Genomic DNA, 21,831 nt, shown 5'->3' on the forward strand with positions numbered 1-21,831 from the left:
GCACTGCTAAGAACAGCAGCAGGGGGAGACAGCTCATCACTTCCCTGGGGGCTTCTTGGGTTCACAGAGGAAAGAGCAGGCACTGAAGTGGGAGGGTCAGACCTGGGCCAAGTGAAGAGGGGTAATGACTCCAGGGGGAGAAGACCAAGGGAAGGAGAGAGATTGGGGGGAGGAGGTGGGGTAGTTGGGGGCTGACTAGGGAATTGTTGGTTATTCATTCATTCGACAACTTGTTTTAAGCACCTACAATGTCCTAGGCACTGTTTTGGGGACTGAGGAATCATGGACAAACCAAAGACCCTGCTTTAATGAGGCAACAGGAGGAGGACAACAATAAAAATAATCCTATTAATGGTTAATACTTTTTGAGCATTTACCATGGAGTCAAGAAGTTATCTTATCCTCACAACAATCTCAAGCTATGATACCATTATTAACCTGTTTTACAGGCAGTGACAAGGAGATAGAGAGTAACCAAGTGACTGGCTAATGTTACACGGAGTTTGAGCAGGGTCCCTCATCTTCTTTGAGATTGATGCCAAGGCCTCTCAGGCTCCCTGCTGACCACAGTCGATTCAGAAAATACATATTTGTAAGAAAAATTCAAACAATAGCGATGAAACTCAAGTTCTCCTTGCCCATCCCCATCCCTAGCAGTCTCCATACTTTTACAATACTACGTGTCCATATACATTATTTTTGACATGAGTGGCTTCCTGTATATACGGTTCTACAACTTTTTTCCCCTTAACAAAATATCTTGAGCACTGTTCCCTATTGTACACACAGTTTTACTTCCTTGTTTCTAACTGCTGCATAGTATTCCATGGCATGGATGTACTCTAGAGAAAAGGTGTGTCCAATTTTTCGCTATTACAAACAATGCTGCCATTCACAACTTTTCCAAAAGCTCCGCAGATCCACTTCCTACTGCAAAGTTGGAAAGTTTCTTCCGGAAGGACCCATGTAATGAAACCCGCGAAAGCACTAGCCAACTGTCAATCCAACAGTAGCCGCTTAGGCTCGGGCAACAGCTGTTGTTATCTAACCCCCCCGACCCCCCAATGGATTTTATTTTCTTCCGAGAAAAGCAGCTGCCCCAGGTCCAGGCTAGGGAGCTAAACAAAACCCCAAACGAGAAACCTCGAGTCCCAGAAAACGAGCTTGCGTCTCTAAGACGCATTCGTTCCTCTGGGAGTTGTAGTTTTGCTGGGCAACGGAGCCCCCTTCTATTCTCACTTCCTTTCTCCATCTGAACTCACATGCCCTTTAGGAAAGCGCTGCCCTCACCAGATCTGCGTACCCGTGCAATAAAGAGCTCGGAGTTAGTTTTTTGGGGAGGACAAGCCAGGACGGACGGAGGGGTGAAACTACATTTCCCAGGGTGCGCCGCGAAGGGGCAAGCAGTCCCGCGTTAAAAAGCCGGCGGCGCCGAAAGCCCAGCTGAGGCAGGTACGTCGGTCCGTGCGGGTCCCTGCTTCGCGCACCTTAGTCCCTCCCACTGTTTTTCGGCCCACGTTCTCGGACCCGCAGGACCGAGCTGGGCCAGTGGCCTCCTCCCGGTTCCCGATAGAGAAGAGTGTTCGAGAACTCTGCCGGCGCCCCCTGGGCGTCCACTGGTTGTAGGGGGGCGTTTGCAGGTCCTGCTACCCTTTGGTCTGGGTCTTTTCAGTGGGAGCTCCGGGACCTGGCCAGTGCCGGGCACTTGGGGATGCCTGGGACCCGCGGGGCGGGGGGGGGGGGGGTTTGGGGGCGGATATGGGCCCCAGAGGCCCCTCAGCCCTGAGGCAGGTGGGGCTCTGGATGCCAGCACTGCTGACTTTGCTTTGAGGCCCTGTCTCCTGCCTTAGTTTACCCCATCTGGGCTCATCATTATGCACAAATCTCGATTACAGGGCGTTTGTATAATTTACAAAGTGATTTTACTGCCAGTCAACTTCTGTCTGCCTTTTTTTTATCCAGAAGGCAAATCAGATCCCTTCGTGAGCCTGGTTTTGTTTTGTTTTTTTTTTTTGTACCTTTAAAGTTCTAAAATGCAAAATCCCTGCCCCCATGGCTCTTCAAAAAGCATATATGAAGAGGTTTTATTATTTTATTCTGTCCCTGGCTCCCCTTCCCTATCCAATTTTGGGATGGGGAAAATTGGCCGAGGACATTAAACGTGGCCTCAGTAGATGAAGTGTTATTGAAAGTGGACAGAATATTGGAATAGAGCTCTGTATTCTTTTCTAAGTTTTCTGTAAATGTTAGGTATGACAGGGCATAGACTGCAGGAGAGATGTCTTGTTCCGACAGGGTGATGAAGAACATGAACTTTGGTGTTGGACACACCTGGCCTGCCTGTACCATCTGTGTACGACTTTGCGCAAACTCTTTCATCTCCTTCAGCTAATTTCCTTATCTATATCCTGTGTGTGATAAGATCCAATTCATAGGACTATTGAGTGAGTCATGTGAGCTGATTCTGCACTGCCATTGGTGTTGGGCCTGAAGAAAGCACTCCCTGAGCTTTAACCACCAGTATCATTCCACCTTTTGTGTTATCATAAAATACCCTTTTGGCTGATCTGGCAAGTCATACTCCTTCGCCTGGCTTGATTTCCCTAGACCTTCCCTGATTTTTTCATCTTTGGGGGCATCTTTGACCTGGAGAATATTTCAGAGCCTTTACTCCCACTGGCTTCAGGGTCAAGTTAAACTCTCCTGTTCCCTTTCCCTGTTGGAGAGAACTACCACTCATTGAGCCCCCGCTGTATGCCACATCGTTTCCATTTTATTTCATACTGGCAACAGTCCTGAGAGGTTGGTATCTTTGGCTTGCAGAGGTTAGGTAGCCTGTTCAAAATCACACATAAGGAGGCAGAGATGGGAACAGAGCCCTGAGGGCTGATTCTCAGCCTGGGACTGCTCTTCTGCCCTAAGTCTCTAGTAGGGTGCAGTCCAGATAGGCCTGCCCTCCTCCCTCTGGTCATGATCGGTCACCTGTCCATGTCTCCCAGTCACTATGCTGAGACCAAGACTGGGCTCAGATTTCTTGGGTCATTGGACCCTCCTTGGGACATTTCTTCCTTGCTCCCTTTCAGCACCTTTGCTTGGGATCAAATATCATTACCACCATCACCTGAATAAGAATTGGAGTGACCCAGCTCCCAGTCATGGCTGCCGCATCCATTAGCTTCTTTAAAGTGGAAATAGTAATACGTAACCCTGCAGGGATGTTGTGAGGACGAAAAATCATAATGTCTTAATGGTGGGCCAAAGTGGTGAGCTCAGTCCCAGCGGCTGTTATCATTAACAATATCCTCATTTCATTATCACCTTGTATTTGTTTAGGCTTTATCATAATGGCTAATATACACTGAGCACTTTCCATATATTTACTCCTTTTGTTCTTTCCTTGTTCCCACAAAGTAGGCTCAGTGTAGTGGTTAAGAGAATGGACTCTGGAGAAAAGTGTCTGGTTCAAATTTGGTGGTGCTTCTTGCTCACTGTGTGACCTTGGGCAAGTTACTTAATCTCTCTGTGCCTCAGTTTCTTAATCTTTGAGGATAAAGATAGTACTTCCCTGACATGAAGTTAAAGGTTCTTACAGTGATTTTTTTTTTTTTTTCCTTTGAAGGTGCCAAGAGAGGGGTGATATTATACTCCCCATTTTGGTTCAGGTCCTTGGAGAAGCAGAGACCAAGATGGGACTAAACTTGCAAGAGATTTATTGGGGAAGGGGGAAAAAGGGGAAGGATCTAGCAGAGACAGGGAGAGCTATCAGGCTGCTGCCTATGAAGGAGCACCAGAAGGAAAGGGAGGGAGGGAGGGAGGGAGGGAGGGAGGGAGGGAGGGTAGGAAGGATGTTTGACTGCCTTGCAGTTCTGAGACAAATTTCTCTTGGGTTGATGGGAATTCCAGGAGCCAAGGTTGCCTGTCAGAGGATCCCCATCTTGCAGGAATGGGTCTGTGTTCATGTCCCTGCTGCACATGGAGTCATTGATTGGTTGGGAACAGTTGGTGGGAAGCGTGGCCTCCATGTGAATAAGCTGGGGGCATTTGTCAGTTATAGTCTCTGCCACAGGAGGCCTGAGAGTGTTAGGGTGCTGGAGATCACAGTGAGTTTGTGGCCAAGCTGGAATCCCACGAGGCTTCTTTACTGGAAAGTCCAGATGGACATCCTGGGGAATACCTTTTTCCTCAGGTGGCTGGCCAAGATCTCTAGCTCAGATTTCCCCTCTGGATTTCCCTCCTGGGCTTAGCAGGGAACAGAGCAATTTCTGTTAGTGGTGGAGGCTCTCCCTGAAAGCTGGTGGGAGTGTGGGTGTTGCTAGGTGGTGGTGACTGTCAGCCCTAACCATAGGCTTGATGGCATCAGAGTCTGGTGTGAGAGATGCTGTTGCTGTTGGCTCTTAGTTGGAGTGTGGGCTAACTACTGGATACACACTCTGGACACCCCATCATCCCTCCCCATGCTGAGCTTTGGAAGTCAGAGGGAAGAAGAGGTGAGGGTGGGCTGCTTTGTAGGACAGCAGCCGGACCCCGGCCAGAGGTGGATGCCAGGGTACTTTTGAGGACTTGTCTACAGATGGTCTTGGGGGCTCTGGAGTCAGATTGATTTCCCATGTGGTAGGAGGTGAATGTTGAGGGGGATAGGAGAGGGCAAAGCCATAGCTTTGGCCCACTTTCCCCTCACTTGCTCAGAGTGCCCTAGAGGAAGATGACTGTCAGGTGGGTTGCAGCCCCCTTCTGGCTTGGAGCTTCTGGGAGGGGAGATCCCCTCTGAGGTCCCTGTAGTGGGCACTGTTGGCACCCTGCCTTATCCTTTTGAACAGGTGGTGCACCCCTCCCACAGCTGCTCCCTTCTCCAGGGAATTGCCCTTGGCTTCAGGATTAGAACCTCCCTCCCATCCCCCTAGCTCACAGCCAGTAACTGAATGAGGAGGGGCAGCCCTTTGCTTTAAGGTGGGACCCGCTGTCAACCCCACCTTGCTCCCCTCACTTCCTCTCCTGAGGAAATCACATGCATCCAGATTGAGAAAGTCAAAGATACACTTATATATAACCTAATGATCCCATACCTGGGTATACACTGGCGGAGATGAAGTCTTATGTTCACACTAAGCCTGCACGCAAATGTTTGTAGCAGCTCTAGTTATGATTCCCCAAACCTGGAAACTGCCCAGATGTCTTTCGATGGGTGGATGGAGAAACAGACCATGGATGCCAGTCCATGCAATGGGATACTGCTTGGCGAATAGAGAGAACTACTGATATGCACAACTTGGATGAGTCTCAAAGGCATTATGTTGAGTGAAAGAAGCCAGTCTCAAAAGATTGCAGCCCACCTATAGCTACGGAGAACAGTGTGGTTGTCAGGGGTGAGGGATGGATGGTGAGGGATGGTGTGCCCAAAGGGATAGCATGCTGGAGTTGTTTTGGGCACGGAAAGTGGTGGTAGACACAAGAATCTCTACATGTGGGTTTTGGGTTTTTTGTTTTTGGTTTTTTGGTTGTTTTTGTTTTTTTGTTTTTGTCTTTTGTGTTTTTTTAGAGAGGGAGGAGGAGGGGCAGAGGGAGAAGGAGAGAGAGAATCTTAAGCAGGGGCTCCATCTCACGACCCTGAGATCATGACCTGAGACGAAATCAAGAGTTGGACACTTAACTGACCAAGCCACCCAGGTGCCCCTATACATGTGTTAAAATTAATAGAACTGTGTACCAGAAGGAATCAATTTTAGGGTAAGATAATTTTTTTCAAAAGTTCACGCACACCTTTATCTCTGCCTCAGGGAGCCCCTCAACTTTGGCCAGAATGGAGCAGCCCAAGGGGGTCGACTGGACAGTCATCATCCTGACATGCCAGTACAAGGATAGTGTCCCCGTCTTCCAGAGAGGTAGGGGACCCTCCCTTCCCACTTTGCCTCTGATGTAGTTTCCCCATCATAACCTTACAGCCCCACGAGCCAGGAAGACCTGGGTTCAAGCCCAGATTCTGCTTCTTTCTGGCCTTGTGACCCCAAGACACCTCATGTCATTTAATTGAGACTCAGTTTTTTTCATCTGTTAAATGAGACTGGTTGTACTTACCTCATAGAGTTGGGTGAAGATCTAACGAGCGATTCCATGAAAAGCTACTAAGTGTTTGCTTTGGCAGCTCAAATGCTGAAACTGGAACCACACAGAGAAGGTTAGCATGGCTTCTCTGCGGGGATGGCATGCAAATTTGTGAAGCATTCCGTTTTTTGTTTTTTTGGGTTTTTTTTACAAATATTGAATCATGACATTGTACAGCTGAAACAAATAGAATGTTATAGGTAATTATACCTCAATGAAAAAGAAGCTCCTGAGTCAAAGAAGGGAAAATAGGGACTCTCAGTAGATTTGCTCTAGATGCTTTGGACCAGGGTGGGGAGGCTGGGCGCCGGTCCCAGCTTGTGTTCTGACCCCAGAGCTGGAGGTGCGCCAGAAGCGGGAGCAGATCCCGCCCGGGACGCTGTTACTGGCTGTGGAGGACCCTGAGACGCGTGTGGGCAGCGGGGGAGCCACCCTCAATGCCCTGCTGGTGGCTGCCGAACACCTGAGTGCCCGGGCAGGCTTCACGGTGAGTGCTCCCGGAGCGCCCTCCTCCAGCACACGTCCTGGTCAGAACAGCGATGGGGGCTTCCAGCAGATTGTCTCCAAGTCACCAGCTCTTTTGGGGTTCCATCGCCTGGCCAGTGCAGCATCTGGTATTAATTTCTGTACCTGTAGATTGGGCAGACTCATCAGGGCGGCGAGGTGGGGGTGGGGTAGGCGGGGCAGAAGTCAGGGCCAGACTCTCTAGTGGTTTTAGAACATTGGAGCCAGGATCTCCAAATTAGGCTTTCTGGCTTCTCTTGAAAACTTCCATCTTGCTCTCCTGGCCTCTCCTTCCCCCATGGCAACTGTTTGTTGGAACTGGGATAGAGCTGCCTGCTTGGTGCATCGCACAGGGGTCAGTGTTCCCACTGGGGCCAACCCCCCCCCCCTAGCCTCTTCACTCGGTCACCTTGACCTCATGGCTCCCTGGCATAGGGAGTGAGAGTGGTCGCAGGGACGGAGGTGGCACTGGAAGGGGAGGCCACCACTGTGTAGTTTCTGTGGGGCTGACTTACCGTGAAGTCACCCAGCTAGCCCCACATTCTTGCCTATAGCTTCCCCTAAAAAATAGGGGCGGAGGGGTGGTCAAGGTGGAGGGCCACTAGGCTCCCTTATCCAGGAGGGGCCAGGGCCGCCCCTTGCCTGCCTGCGGCCATTGGTCCTGACTGTGTCTTTTCTTCCTTTGGTACCTGAGTGGATTTGTGTTGGGGTCTCTCCCTGGACAAGAGGAGAACATCCTTGGGTGCCATCTGCCCAGGCTTCTGTCCACAGGGCTCTTCCACATTTGACAGGTGGTGACATCTGATGTCCTGCACTCGGCCCAGATCCTCATCCTGCACATGGTTAGTAGAGGGCCATGCTGAAGGCTGGAACCATCAATCCTTGGGGTTAGATAGGTGTTCTATCTTTGTGTTTGTGCAAGGTGCTTATTGTGCACATCCAGAAGAATCAGAATCAGAATCGATCCAAGTGTCCAGAAGTAGGAAACAGGCTGAATATAAGCAGCAAAACGTTAGACAGTGATTTAAAAGTCCAGCTAACTCTATGCATTGGCCTGGAAAGAGACTTAACAACTCTGTGACCTTGGGCAAGTCACTTGACCCTTTCTTTCTAGGCCTTAGTTTCCTCATCTGTAAAATGAGGATGGCAACAGTTTCTACTTCATGTGGTAGTGTTGAGATGATCCACGTAAATACCAAACCGGGGCCTGGCCTGGCTCACTCTGAGCATTCAGGGAATGTGTTTTCATTGTTTACTGGGAAGAGCCAGCCACACAAGTTTATATAAAATGATCTCAGCTTTTTTTAAAAAAAAGATTGTATTTTAAAAAAAGATTTTATTTATTTATTTGACAGAGACAGAGAGAGAACACGAGAAGGGGCAGTGGCAGACAGAGGGAGAGGGAGAAGCAGGCTCCCCGCTGAGCAGGGAGCCCGATGCGGGGCTCGATCCCAGGACCCTGGGATCATGACCTGAGCCGAAGGCAGACGTTCAACCAACTGAGCCACCCAGGCGCACTCCTTGTTTAGATTTTTAAAAAAGTAATCTCTTCACCCAACCTGGGGCTCTAATTTACAATCCCGAGATCAAGAGTCACACGCTCTACCAACTGAGCCAGCCAGGTGCCCTTTGTAATTGAAATTTTGATTAAGATGGGTATAGATCCACATGCAAGAAATAATACAGAGAGAAGCCATTGTGAACTTTGCCCAGATTCCCCCAGTGGTAATATTTTCGAGAACTGTAGTATAACCACAGCTAGGATATTGACATTGATATAATTCCCAATCTTTTCCCCTAGTTTTATTGTAGTTGTGTGTGTGTGTGTGTGTGTTAAGTTCTGTCGTCTCCACCCTCTCATAATCTCATTAAAAAATTAAAAATCTGAAAGGATACAGCTCAAAATGAGGGCAATGGCTATTATCCCTGAGGAATTGTTTTCTTTTTGCAGATCTGCATTTTCTAATTTTTCACTATAATCATGTAATTGAAAACATTTTTTTTTTAAAGATTTTATTTATTTATTTGAGAGAATGAGATAGAGAGAGCATGAGAGGGGGGAGGGTCAGAGGGAGAAGCAGACTCCCTGTTGAGCAGGGAGCCTGATGCGGGACTCGATCCCGGGACTCCAGGATCATGACCTGAGCCGAAGGCAGTCGCTTAACCAACTGAGCCACCCAGGCGCCCTAATTGAAAACACTGTAAGAAAAAACTCCGATGGGGCGCCTGGGTGGCTCAGTCAGTTAAGCATCTGCCTTCCCCTCAGGTCATGATCCCTGCTCAGTGGGGAGCCTGCTTCTCCCTCTCCCTCTGCTGCTCCCCCTGCTTGTGCTCTCTCTCTCAAATAAAAAAATTAATTAATTAATTAAAAAAAAACACAAGAAAACACACTTACTTCAAGATTTTAAGTAATCTCGGGGCGCCTGGGTGGCTCAGTTGGTTGGGCAGCTGCCTTCGGTTCAGGTCATCGTCCCAGGGCCCTGGGATCGAGCCCCACATCGGGCTCCCTGCTCTGCGGAGAGCCTGCTTCTCCCTCTCCCTCTGCCTGCCCCTCTGCCTACTTGTGCTCTCTCTCTCTCAAATAAATAAATAAAATCTTAAGAAAAAAAAAAGGGGGCGCCTGGGTGGCTCAGTCGTTAGGCATCAGCCTTTAGCTCAGGTCATGATCCCAGGGTCCTGGAATTGAGCCCTGCCTCAGGCTCCCTGCTCAGTGGGAAGCGTGCTTCTCCCTCTCCTGCTCCCTCTGCTTGTGTTCCCTCTCTCACTGTGTCTCTCTCTGTCAAATAAATAAAATCTTAAAAAAAAAAAAAAAAGATTTTAAGTAATCTCTACACCCAGTGTGTGGCTTGAACTCACAATCCTGATCAAGAGTCAAACGCTCCACTGACTGAGCCAGCCAGCCAGGAGCCTGAGAAAACACGTTTTTTTTTTTTTTAAATCGTATTTTCTTCTTTTTTTTTTTTTTAAAGATTTTTTTATCTATTTATTTGAGAGAGAGAATGAGATAGAGAGAGAGCATGAGACGGGGGAGGGTCAGAGGGAGAAGCAGACTCCCCACTGAGCAGGGAGCCCGATGCGGGACTCGATCCTGGGACTCGATCCTGGGACTCGATCCTGGGACTCGATCCTGGGACTCGATCCTGGGACTCCAGGACTCCAGGACCACGACCCGAGCCGAAGGCAGTCGCCCAACCAATTGAGCCACCCAGGCGCCCCTGAGAAAACACGTTTTAAGAGTCTTCTAGCTTGATGGCTTCCTGCCTTGTGCCGCTGATAGGGTGTCCCGAGGCTCTCTGCCCTGAGGGTTCTTTCTCCTGTCCCCGCTCCCTCCCTAGGGCCGAGATTTCCCTTTTGATGACTGTGGCCGGGCCTTCACCTGCCTCCCCGTGGAGAACCCCCAGGCTCCGGTGGAGGCCGTGGTCTGCAACCTGGACTGCTTGCTGGACATCATGAGCCATCGGGTAAGGCTGGTGGTGACCATGGGGCCTCCTCCCAGAGAGAGACAGAGCTCTCCCTCTGCACCACAGGCTCTGCAGTCTGTGCTGGGGCAGACAGGGGATGCCAGGAAGAACGGCTTCGGGGTGCCCAGAGTTAGGGCTTCAGGAAGTTAGTCTGGGCCATGCCGGTGGAGAGGTGGGCATGTAGAGGGAAGGACCAGCCTCAACACCAAAGGTCAGGGGAGGCCCCGTTACCTCAGCAGCCAGAGTCCTCCTGGACAGGCCACGACTGCGTTGTGTGGGAGCAGAGGGAGGGCTGGGCCAGGCCAGCGGCTACAGGCTCTCTCTCCTCCACAGCTGGGCCCAGGCTCCCCACCAGGTGTGTGGGTTTGCAGCACTGACATGCTGCTCTCTGTTCCTCCGAACCCAGGTGAGCCTGAGAAGGCTTGGGACTGCCTACCCTAGCCACAGCCAGAAACCGGTCTTCACTTGGTCTCTGGGACTGGCTTGCTGCCCTGTTCAGAAGGGAAACTGTAGGATGTGGAGCCTGAAGCCCAGACCCAGAGGCCGGGCTTCCCTTCCCCCATCGGGCTTCTGTCTGCCTGGCTAGAGAATGGAGACACCCCGCCCTGCCCCTTCGGCCCTGCAGGGCTCTGTGGAAGAATTTTGGGAGGGCAGGTGGTGTCATTCTCCCAGAGGAATGTCCATTTGGCTTTGGAAACCATATTCCCTTTAGAGGTGTCTGGATGTCCCTGCCCTGAGCTCTTGCCTCCTCCTGGCTGGGACCCCCTGCCTTGGGTTGGGGCCCTCAGGGAACCTCCTAACTGCCTGACTCACAGGGATCAGCTGGGACAACTTCCGGGGAGCCAGAGTGATTGCCCTTCCAGGGAGCACGGCCTATGCCCGGAACCATGGTGTTTACCTTACTGACTCCCAGGTACTGCCCCTGGGACAGCGGTGTGGGCCGCCGAACCATCTGGGTTGGCCTTCTGGTCCTCTGCTTGGGGAAGCCTCTCATCCTGGACTTCCTGGCATGGTCTGGATTTGGAGCATTTCCCCTGCAAACAGCCCTTTTGCTCACTTAGTCTTTTGCCAAACGCGAATCACGCACTGGCCACTGGCCGCGTGCTAGGTTCTGTGCCTGTGCTCGGGGCTGTGAAGACATTCAAAGCCTGCCCTCTGCTGTCGGGGGGTGGGAGTCTCCGGCGCTCGCGTCCCTGCGAGCACGCTGGGACCTGCCAGACTTCGTCCCAGCTGTTCATTTGGAGAACACCTTGCCCTTCCCTCCTGACTGATCCTCTCTTGCTCCTTTCCCTAACTCGGTTTTCTCCCCCCTCCACATAGGGCTTCGTTTTGGACATTTACTACCAGGGCACGGAGGCAGAGATACAACGGTGTGCCAGGCCGGATGGGCGGGTACCACTGGTACAGCTGCCAGACCCACGCTGGGGGCTTTGGAGGCCTTCTGGGATGAGGAGGGGAGGGTTTGCCTTCCTGCTCAGGGCAGAGCTCCACTCCTTCCAGATGATTCTGGGGTGGCCTAGAACCAGAAGCCGAGTAAGGTCTAGAACTGGCATTCAGGGGAGTCGGTGGAGCTAGAAGCTGAAGAAGGTGTGGCCTTGGGATTCAGGGTCTTGTCCCAAACCAGAAAGGCTAGAACCAGAATGTGGGGAATTTGGGGAATGCAGTTGGGAGGAAGTCTAGAATCCAACTTGGGTGATCCTTCTAGAACTGGAAGGAAGCCTAGAATCCAACTTGGGGGATCCTTCTAGAACGAAAGACAAGGATAGGACTGTTGGGTAAGGGTTTGGGACTGGACCTTGAGGAAGACAGGGAACTATTTTTTGTTCTCTATCTCTAGTTCAGGAAGGCCTGAAAATTGAGGGGGGTGTCAGAACGTCCCCGTTGAGTGTCCCTGAGTGGGAGCCACTCCCAATAAGCCTGGAGCCTGGGTGCTGGAGTGGTCCAGAGACAAAGTACCCTGCCTGGTATGGCAGCCAACCTTGCCTGGCCCATCTGCATGGGCCTTCCCATGCCCTTCCCAACTCAGGCCCAAGCCTGACCCCAGCATCCCCACCCCCCGACCTGACCCTGACCTGTCCAGGTCTCCGGGGTCACCTTCTTCTCTGTGGAGACTGCCGAGCACCTCCTGGCCACCCATGTGAGCCCGCCCTTGGATGCCTGCACCTACATGGGCTTGGACTCTGGAGCCCGGCCAGTCCAGGTGACCGGGGGCGTGGGCTGGGGTCCCCAGGCCTTGGATAGAGGCCCTGACACTGGCAGCCTGGTTGGGTGGCCTTGGGCCAGTGTCTGGGAATGCGACTGCCCCAGCTCAACCTAGGAACCTTCCCAATAGCTGTGCTTCCTACCCCTGCCCCAGCTGTCTCTCTTTTTCGACATCCTGCTCTGCATGGCCCGGAATGTGAACAGGGAGAACTTCCTGGTGGGGCAGCCCCCGGAGATGGGGCAAGGTGACTCGGACGTCGCGGGTTATCTGCAGGCTGCCCGGGCTGAGCTGTGGAGGGAGCTTCGCGATCAGCCCCTCACCATGGGTGGGTACTGTCACTTGGCTCTCTGAGGTGGGGAGACCACAGGAGTGAGGACCCCTAGGATGAGGCTGCTGCCTGCCTGGCCCCCTGGCTCCTGGACCAGGCAGGCCTAGTGCATGCCAGACAATGACCCCTCTCCCAGTCCAGAACGCATAACTCTCTTCCCTTCTTCCTTTGTCTCATTCCTGGGCTCCAGTCCTAGTCTTTCTACTTTCTAGCTGTGTGACTTGGACAGGTGGCTGAGCCTCTCTGGATCTCAACTTCCCCATGGGCACAGTGGGCTCATTGGCGTGCCTGCCTTCCCAGGGCCTCATTAAGATATGTCTTCCGGTGGGAGACATCAGAGCTGTAGCAGGCACGGAGTTGGGGTCAGTCCTTGTATCTTTACAGCTTATGTCCCCGACGGCAGCTACAGCTACATGACCAGCTCGGCCAGTGAGTTCCTGTGCAGCCTCACGTTCCCTGGGGCTCCCAGGGCCCGGGTAGTGCACTCCCAGGTGGAGGTAAGGCCTGCCTGGAGGGAGGGCCGGCGGAAGTGCCTGGGGGTGCCTGCGGACAGATGGGGCGGGGGCTCCCGGAAAGGGAAGGGATAGCCCGCGCTTGGGACAGATCACTACGCGTGTAGGCGTGATTGTTCTCATTGTTTACATGAGGCCCTGGAGGCTCAGAGAGGTTAAGTAGCTTGCTTCAAGCCACAGAGCCAATAGGTGGCCAAGTCGGGATTCTCCATCCGGGTCTGCCTGACTGAGAGACTAGAGAAGCCACTCTCTGCGGGCTCTGCTTGGGGAGACAGGCACATTTGAGGCGATGGGCCAGGGTCAGTGCCATAGGCTGAGGAAGCGGGCAGGGAGAGTTCATAGGTGGCTCTCAGGGTGGCAGGGGTGGGGATTCCCGGGAGAGCTGTCATCTGGGGCGGGGGACCTCCGCCACTGAGTGCAGATTTGCTCTGGGGAGAACGCAGGCAGAGCGTGCCACGGGGGGAGCAGCATGAGCAAGGTGGGAGGGGAGCTGGTCTGCGGCTGGGGCCGGGGCAGAGGGGGCTGGCTGGCCGTCAGACTCGGGGAGCAGCAGGAATTCTGGCGGGGGCCTTGGACGCGGAGGGGGATTGGGCAGCCCCGGGTGCGGGGCGCTCACGACCTCCTCCCTGCTTCGCAGGAGCTGCAGCTCCTGGGCGCCGGGAGCTCTGTGGTCAGCTGCCTGCTCGAGGGCCCTGTCCAGCTGGGTGCTGGGAGTGTCTTGCAGCACTGCCACCTGCAGGTGAGGTCAGAGGGCAGGGCGGAGGGAGGGCAGGCCTCCAGGGGCCAGGGTCCTGGGTGCGCTGGGGGGGCACTAAGGGCTGTGCTAGGATGCCTGCCTTTTCTTCTTCCAGGGCCCCATTCGCATCGGCCCTGGCTGCCTCGTGAGTGGCCTGGACACGGCGCAGTGCGAGGCCCTGCGTGGCTTGGACCTGCATGACCTCGTCCTGCAGGGACACCACGTGCAGCTACACGGTGCTCCCGGCCGTGTCTTCACCCTTGTTGGCCGTCTGGACAGCTGGGAGGCAGGTGTCCATCCCTCCTCCCTCACCGCCCATCTTAAGGCTTTGGGGAGCCCCGAGGGTCCCAGCCTAGCGCCTACACCACTGCAAGTCTCTCTGAGGGATGGGCGGAGGTGGGGTGAGGAGGGTGTGGCTAGTAGTCTCAGCAGGCCTTTCCCTCCCTCCTTGTCCGCTCTGTGTGGCGGGCTGGCTGGGGATTTTTATGCCCATGTTGTAGGCCAGACACTGAGGTTCAGAGAGGGTGGTGACCTGCCTTGGACTGCAGAGCCAGTTACGGTGGGATGGGCCTAGAAGCAGGGTTCCGCTGCGAGTTCCCGGCACCTGGGCAGGAGCACTGAGGCTCCGGGGCTTGGTGCGGTGTTACAGAACTTGCTTGTGTATGTGCCCGTGTCTCTTCCTGTCCTCTCTGGCCTTAGGGTCCCTCACCCCTTCCTGTGGCCCCGGAGGCCCTGACTGCCTCCTCCTCTTCCCCCAGAGGCAGGGGACAGGAACATACCTCAACATGTCCTGGAGTGAATTCTTTCAGAAGACAGGCGTTCGGTAAGGTGGATGACCCCGATGGGCCTCCATAGGCCTAGGCGGCCAGGGGGGCTGCTTCTCTGCGGCTCACCCCTGCCGTTGCTCCTGCCCCCGAGGGCAGCACCCGGCCCCCCCAACCATCCCGGGGGCCTGGGATAGTTTTGGGCAGCCTGATTTGCCCCAGCATCTTCCCAGGCAACTCCAAATTCCTAGCTCTGCTCAGGCTTTGGGATTTGGTTCAGTGGTCTGGGAAAGGAGGCAAGGCAGCTGGGCCTCCCTCCCTGAGTTGTCCGCTTGGGCTGCCTCTGGAGGAGTTTGTCCTGTCCCCATGAATGAGCCAGCTCCCAGCTGACAGGCAGTCAGGGCTTGGTGATCAGGCAGGAGCCCTTGTTGCCCCGCCTTCCCCTCCCTCCCCCTAATGTGCCTTTTCCCCACATCAGAGACTGGGATCTGTGGGATCCAGACACCACCTCTGCAGAGCGTTGCCTTCTTAGTGCCCGCCTCTTTCCCGTGCTCCACCCCTTGAGGGCCTTGGGGCCCCAGGACTTGCTGTGGATGCTGGACCCCCAGGAGGATGGAGGCAAGGCCCTAAGGGCCTGGCGGACCTGTTGGCGTCTGTCCTGGGAGCAGCTGCAGCCGTGCCTGGACCGGGCTGCCACACTGGCCTCCCGCCGGGACCTGTTCTTCCACCAGGCCCTGGGGAAGGTGAGGCATGTGCTGGAGGCCCGGCAGGACCTCAGCCTGCGCCCACTGATCCGTGCTGCTGTCCGAGAGGGCTGTCCTGGGCCCCTGCTGGCCACTCTGGACCACGGTGAGTGTGCTGGAAAGCCAGTCCCACCGTCACCTGCCCTCCCTGCCCTCTGAGTCATCAGTCTGAGGGCACTAGGGAGCCAGGAGACTTTAAAGCAGGGGAGGGATGCAGTGAAGTGTACTTGTAACTTTGTGGGAAGTTTCATCCCTGTCAGTGGGGAGTTTGGTGAGAGGCTGGGGCCTGGGGCTGAGCCTCGGGGTCCTGTGAGCATCGGCAAACCCTGCATGTTTTGCAGTGGGCTGGGATGTCGTTGGCTCCATCTTGAGGCCCAGGCGCACTAGCTAGGGGCTCAGCCTTAGCCTCGTGGGCAGCACCTCATTATCCCCATTTAAGCTGGTTGGTGGTGGGGCTGAGACTAAAACCCAGGTGGTTGGACCCTGGAGCCTGAGCTCGTAACCACTGTGGATATCCCGGGTGAGGGGTGAAGAGGCACATCTGGGATGGGGCTGATGAGAAGAACTCTTCCGGGCAGAGAAGCGGGGAACATTCATGGGCAAGGACACATCCTGGGCAAAAGTGAAGAGGTGTGAGGGACCTTTTGTTTGGGGATTGCCGAGTAGTATTCTGGGGCAGAGGGCAATGGGGGCAGGCCCCTTCCCCCACCACCCTGACTCCTGGTCTCTCAGTTGCAGCTGGTGCGGGAGACCCTGGTGTGGCAGCCCGGGCTCTGGCCTGTGTGGCCGATGTCCTGTGCTGCATGGCAGAGGGCCGAGGAGGCTTACGGAGTGGGCCAGCTGCCAACCCTGGGTGGATGCAGCCCTTCTCGTACCTGGAGTGTGGAGACCTGGCGGGGGGTGTGCATGCGCTTGCCCAGGAGCGGGACAAGTGGCTGAGCAGGTGGGTGCTAATGATGTCAGAGCCTTTGCGAGGTCCCTGGCCATCCTTGGAGGTAGAAACCCACGGAGAGTTAGGGGCGTCCTCCTCCCCAGGGTAGGGTTACCCAGGGCAGTCAGGTCCCCAAGCGCAGGCAGTTCACCCCCAGCTTGGGGCTGCATGCCACCATCTGTCCCTTCCCTCTTGGCAGGCCAGCCTTGCTAGTGCGAGCTGCCCGCCACTACGAGGGAGCCGGGCAGATTCTCATCCGCCAGGCTGTGATGTCAGCCCGGCAGTTTGTGTCCACGGAGCCAGCAGAGCAGCCAGCTCCTGGACAGTGGGTGGTGGCTGAGTGCCCGGCTCGGGTGGATTTCTCAGGTGAGCCTTTGGGGGTGGGGGTGAGGGTGGCCACCCCAGAGCGGGGCTGGCAGCCCTTGTGACCCACTTGGTCTTATCCAATTGCTGAAGGTGGCTGGAGCGACACGCCACCCCTTGCCTATGAGCTCGGTGGGGCAGTGCTGGGTCTGGCCGTGCGAGTGGATGGCCGCCGACCCATCGGGGCCAGGGCACGCCGCATCCCAGAGCCCGAGCTGTGGCTGGCAGTGGGGCCTCGGCAGGACAAGATGGCCCTGAAGATAGTGTGCTGGAGCCTGGATGACCTGCGGGATTACTGCCAGCCCCATGCCCCAGGTCAGGGCACTTTGACATCTCCAGGCGGGGATGGCACTCGTGTCCAGCTGAGGGGTGGGGGCAGAACCTTGGAGACCCTGCAGGCCACAGAGGCCTGGCCTGAGGGTGAGCCGGTCTGTATCCTGCCTAGGTGCATATAGGCCTAGGAGGTAGGGCTGGCACATTTGCCTCTGCTGGGAGACCAGAGGCCCTTTCATGGTTTAGAGATGGGGCCTACAATACTGTTGGGCTTTTGTCCCCCGGGGAGCCTCATGCTGGGCTGGGCAGTAATGGAGGTGGCTTGGGGTATCTGCTTCTGCCCTTGGAGACCAGATTCCTTGCTGGTCCCTCCACAGGGGCTCTGCTGAAGGCAGCCTTCATCTGTGCGGGGATCGTGCATGTCGGCTCCAAGCTTTCGCTGCGAGAGCAGCTGCTGCACGCCTTCGGGGGAGGCTTCGAGCTGCACACCTGGTCGGAGCTGCCCCACGGTTCTGGTCTTGGTGAGCCGGTCCTGCTCCCTGCTGCCCACCAACTGCATCCCCAACCTCTGGCCTCACCTCTGATCCCCCCCGAGCCTCTGCCCAGCAGAGGGAGTGGGTGGGGCAGGACTGGGCTGGGCAGAGCTGTTTCATGGCTGGCGCCTTTCTCTGCACCTGCAGGCACGAGCAGTATCCTGGCAGGCGCAGCCCTGGCTGCCGTGCAGAGGGCCGCGGGCCGGGCGGTGGGCACCGAGGCCCTGATCCATGCGGTGCTGCACCTGGAACAGGTGCTCACCACAGGTATGGGACTGCCCTGAGGCAGGCAGGAGGTCGTGGGCATTTCCCCAAGGCTCTGCAGGGGCTCCCTGGACTTGCAGACGGCCACATAACTGTACTACTCCTTAAAGTGGTTACAGTGTCCTTACCACTCTGACCCTTTCTGCTTGGTTTTCAACTTGAAATGTTTCAACCTCCAACGGCCTAATGCTTTAGGAGCACCTACTAAGTGCCAGATTCTGTGCTGCAGTTTTCATGTGTCCTATTAGGTACCCGTTATACCAGGTGCTATTCCCCATGATTCTCTCCCCACATAGGGCTGTCCCTCAGGGTGGGGCTGGGCAGAGGTGGGTTTGGAATAGAGAATAGAGCTTTTAGCTTGCCTTCTGGCCACTTGCCCCTCCCTTGGGCTGTGGTCATTTGTGCCCCCCACTACTATATGGGGGGTGCGCAGAGGGCCCAGTACATGGCTCTGATCATAATGGAATGTTACTAGCTTCTCCTCCACACCACTGTGGCCCCTTGGAATCCACAAGGGAGCGCAGCTGGAGGTTTGTCTGACCCCAGATCCTATGGAGATCCCATAGGTCCACGTGCAGGGCCTCACGTGCATGACGCAGGGAAGGAAGCTGCTGCAAAGAGAGAGAGATGCCTGACTATGGCATCTCCTCTGGCCACTTTGTAGCCCCACCTCCTCCTTCCATTGCCGTGATTCACACCCCAGAATGGGTAGTCACTAGCAAGGAGGGGGAGGGGGCTTTTCACTTTCCTTCTGAGGTGTACCATTCAAATCCTTCATTTGGTCAATTGACAATGATTTATTAAGTATCCACTCTGTGTCGGGCCTTGGGGATAAAATGAGCAAATGAGCAAAAACAGGGTCCTTTCCCTCAGAAGTCCTATGGTCTATTGGAGACAGACTTTAATCAATAACCACTGAAATGAACGTATAATTACAAGCTGTGCTGAGTGCTCTGAAGGAGGGGGTTGCTGTTAAAAAGAGTTCTTGACATTCGGGGCCCGAAGCCAACCGCCTTGTCTTGGCTGTAAAGTTCCAGATGCTTCCTGTCATTGGCATTTTGTACTTCAGTCCTTGCAGGCCCTTCCCCAGATATGGAAGGCCTATCTCAGAATTATCTCAAATAGTGTCACTTTTTTTTTTTTTAAGATTTTATTTATTTATTTGACAAAGAGACACAGCGAGAGAGGGAACACAAGCAGGGGGAGTGGGAGAGGGAGAAGCATGCTCCCCGCTGAGCGAGGAGCCTGATGTGGGGCTCGATCCCAGGACCCCAAGATCATGACCCGAGCCGAAGGCAGATGCCCAACGACTGAGCCACCAAGGTGCCCCTAAATAGTGTCACTTTTATATAGCTGCAAGAGGAAGAGATCCATACCGTTCATTGCTAAAGTAAGATGTGAACAAGCTCTTTCAAGTTCAATGAGAGATGCTGAAAAGCTGATTTCTAACATCAACACCCTTTATTAGAAAAGACAGGGTGCAGGGGCCTGTTAGGCTGCAGGGAAAGTCCTATGTCATCTCTCCTGGAGGGGAGAAGTTTACCGTTAGGGCTTACCCTTTGATGTGTTTTACCTCAATTCCATTTACAGTTAGGTCTGCAACTCGGGCCTTGTGAGTTCCAAGCTTGGCTCCAGAGTGAAACCCTTTCCCCTTGCTGGGCTTGTCCTGTTCCCAGGTCTGGGGGCAGAAGTTGCACAGCTCACCTGGCCCAGCCTGAGTTGGGGGAAGCTGTCTTCCCACACTGGTTCCTGCCAGGGGTGCAGGGCTGGGAGCCGGGGCTGGGAGCCAGAAGTTGAGCCAGATAGGCTCCAAAAGTGATGGGACCCTGGGCTTGCAGGAGGTGGCTGGCAGGACCAAGTGGGTGGCCTTATGCCTGGCATCAAGGTGGGGCGCTCCCGGGCTCAGCTGCCACTGAAGGTGGAGGTGGAGGAGATCACTGTGCCTGAGGGCTTTGTCCAGAAGCTCAGCGACCACCTGCTCCTCGTGTACACTGGCAAGACCCGGCTGGCACGGAATCTGCTGCAGGTGAGCCCTGGTCCCGGGACGAGGGAGGGAGGTGGATGGCTCAGCCGGGCCCAGATCCTTGCTGCCTCCCTCCCGCCCCATCTGCAGGACGTGCTGAGGAGCTGGTATGCCCGGCTGCCTGCCGTCGTGCGGAACGCCCACAGCCTGGTGCAGCACACCGAGGAATGTGCTGAAGCCTTCCGCCAAGGTGAGGTGCTTCTTGCTGGGTCTCAGGGCATCAGGAGCGAGTACCTTGTTGCCTGTGGGTCTGGGCCAGGACCCTTTGCAGGCTTGCCTCAGGCCCCATGTATGAGGCCCCTGGAGACAGAAACCTACTGTCCGTCCTCTGCAGGGTCTTACACTTAGGTGGGAGCTATATCTTAGGGTAACACTTGCACCCTGAGGAAGGCCTCCAGCCCCACCGAGCAGGCAGCAGACTGGGGAGGAGGCTCAGCCCCATTGTTGAGCTCCAGAGTCAGTGGATTAGGGTTCCGTGTGTGGCCACAGTTGACTGAACACTGTATTGGGCCCCATGCAGCTGCTCTTTGCACTTCAGTCTTCAAACAACCCTGTGTGTTGGGCTTCAGCACTCCTGTTTCCAGCCAGCACTGGACCTAGGTTTTTAACCATGACACTGGTTAAGTAGTGTCTCTTGGCACCTCATTTGGTCTACAAATGGGTGTTGAAGGAATATCCTGGTTCAGGCAGGCCACTCCCTTCTGCCCCCTCTCCAGGAAGCCTGCCTCTGCTGGGCCAGTGCCTGACCTCCTACTGGGAGCAAAAGAAGCTCATGGCTCCAGGCTGTGAGCCCCTGGCTGTGCGGCGTATGATGGATGTCCTGGCCCCCCACGTGCATGGCCAGAGCCTGGCAGGGGCAGGTGGAGGGGGTTTTCTCTATCTGTTGACCAAGGAGCCGCGGCAAAAAGAGGCTCTGGAGGCTGTCCTGGCCAAGACTGAGGTACCTGATGGTGTTGGGGGTGTGGTAATTGGTGGGGGACAGGAGCCCTCACTGTGGCCCACCACTAACCAGGGGCTACAGCTGCAAGTCCCCCTGACCACCTTGCAGCATGAGGTTTGTGGCCTGAGACTTGCCCAGAGCCTCCTGTCCTCTAAACACTTCCTGTTCTTTGCTCCTAGGGCCTCGGGAACTACAGTGTCCACTTGGTAGAAGTGGACACTCAGGGCCTGAGCCTGCAGCTGCTAGGGGATGAGACCTCAACCTGATGCTCCTTCCCAGAAGCTTGTCCCTCTGTAAGAGGAGAAAACTTGGAGCTACAGCAGCCCCACCTTTCCTTCCCCCATGAAAGTGTCAGCCTTCTACTCTCTACCCACCCCTTTATGAACCTGCTCCCAAAGGAAGCCAGCCAATGTGAGCTTGGGCCCAGCCCTTTCTGAAGCTTGGTGAAACAGATGGTGCCTGGGAATAGGACTGTGACCTCCTGGTTGACTGTGGTCTAGGCCTAGCCTCTGCTCTATCTGGACACAGGCGAGTCCTAAGCTGAGTGTCCCATTTGGCCTTTACAGATCTCTGGCCCGCCTTGGGCCTTGGCCTCCTTACTCTCCATGAGGGCCTGGAAAAAGGATGACCAGCTTTAGCAGATGGCTGGGGTCCTTGGTAAGGCCAACCCTGAAGAGGCTCTTCGAGGCATTTCCTGTGGCCTTCCTTAGAGGTCAGGCTTTTGCCTGAGAAGAGAGTTCCTGTTCAACACTCATTCCTAGGCTGACTTGATGGGGGAGGGGGAACAGGGGTGTGGGTCCCTACTCTTGTTTGTGGCCATGAGCCAATGTGGTCTTACAGCAAGTCACTGCTAATAGAGGCCTTAACCGTTAACACTACAGACTATGCCACATGACCCAATGCCAATGGGCACTCGATTCTCAGGATTGCATCCTTCTTGGAATAAATGTGCTCTGCCCTTCCAGGTTGTTTTCATAAAGTTCTTTTTTGTTCTTGCCAGGAGTAATTCCCACTTGCCTTGGCACTGTGGGAAACTCCCCCTGGGATGATCCAGCTTCTGGTGCTAAGGGCCCAAGAGGGGGATGAGGATCCAGGGTTAGATGAGGTTGAGGTGCATGCTTTCATGTGGGTCCTGACAGTGGTGTGCGCCCCTC

General features: G+C 54.9%; 1 protein-coding gene and 1 non-coding gene across 12 annotated transcripts in view; both read left to right on the forward strand.

Moving 5' to 3' along the window:
* Positions 1 to 21,641, forward strand: part of FCSK (fucose kinase) — a 32,052-nt gene extending 10,411 nt beyond the window's left edge. For 2 of the 11 annotated variants that reach the window (XM_064581260.1, XM_064581259.1), the window contains exons 4-25: positions 1,274 to 1,452; positions 5,775 to 5,879; positions 6,435 to 6,586; positions 7,395 to 7,445; positions 9,939 to 10,064; positions 10,398 to 10,470; positions 10,880 to 10,977; positions 11,385 to 11,465; positions 12,145 to 12,264; positions 12,421 to 12,592; positions 12,980 to 13,092; positions 13,745 to 13,846; positions 13,959 to 14,129; positions 14,602 to 14,666; positions 15,086 to 15,456; positions 16,083 to 16,293; positions 16,481 to 16,647; positions 16,738 to 16,959; positions 17,295 to 17,438; positions 17,598 to 17,717; positions 19,553 to 19,927; positions 20,454 to 21,641. In XM_064581260.1, the coding sequence (XP_064437330.1) occupies positions 5,798 to 5,879; positions 6,435 to 6,586; positions 7,395 to 7,445; positions 9,939 to 10,064; positions 10,398 to 10,470; positions 10,880 to 10,977; positions 11,385 to 11,465; positions 12,145 to 12,264; positions 12,421 to 12,592; positions 12,980 to 13,092; positions 13,745 to 13,846; positions 13,959 to 14,129; positions 14,602 to 14,666; positions 15,086 to 15,456; positions 16,083 to 16,293; positions 16,481 to 16,647; positions 16,738 to 16,959; positions 17,295 to 17,438; positions 17,598 to 17,717; positions 19,553 to 19,927; positions 20,454 to 20,887 (3,450 nt within the window). In that variant the 5' untranslated portion in view covers positions 1,274 to 1,452; positions 5,775 to 5,797 and the 3' untranslated portion in view covers positions 20,888 to 21,641. Of the gene's footprint in view, positions 1 to 1,273; positions 1,453 to 5,536; positions 5,665 to 5,774; positions 5,880 to 6,434; positions 6,587 to 7,394; positions 7,446 to 9,938; positions 10,065 to 10,397; positions 10,471 to 10,879; positions 10,978 to 11,384; positions 11,466 to 11,641; positions 12,029 to 12,144; positions 12,265 to 12,420; positions 12,593 to 12,979; positions 13,093 to 13,744; positions 13,847 to 13,958; positions 14,130 to 14,601; positions 14,667 to 15,085; positions 15,457 to 16,082; positions 16,294 to 16,480; positions 16,648 to 16,737; positions 16,960 to 17,294; positions 17,439 to 17,597; positions 17,718 to 19,552; positions 19,928 to 20,453 lie in introns of those variants that run through there. The other 9 variants (XM_045890762.3, XM_064581261.1, XM_064581264.1 and 6 more) reach the window with 9 other exon arrangements.
* Positions 6,124 to 6,230, forward strand: LOC123856300 (U6 spliceosomal RNA). The gene has a single exon (XR_006793702.1). It is a non-coding gene; the product is annotated as a U6 spliceosomal RNA (small nuclear RNA).
* Positions 21,642 to 21,831: the final 190 nt, after the last annotated feature.

Source organism: Mirounga angustirostris, unplaced genomic scaffold, assembly GCF_029215605.1.
Source record: "Mirounga angustirostris isolate CCGP_5_RB_7025 unplaced genomic scaffold, mMirAng1.0.hap1 SCAF_16, whole genome shotgun sequence".
Taxonomy (NCBI): domain Eukaryota; kingdom Metazoa; phylum Chordata; class Mammalia; order Carnivora; family Phocidae; genus Mirounga; species Mirounga angustirostris.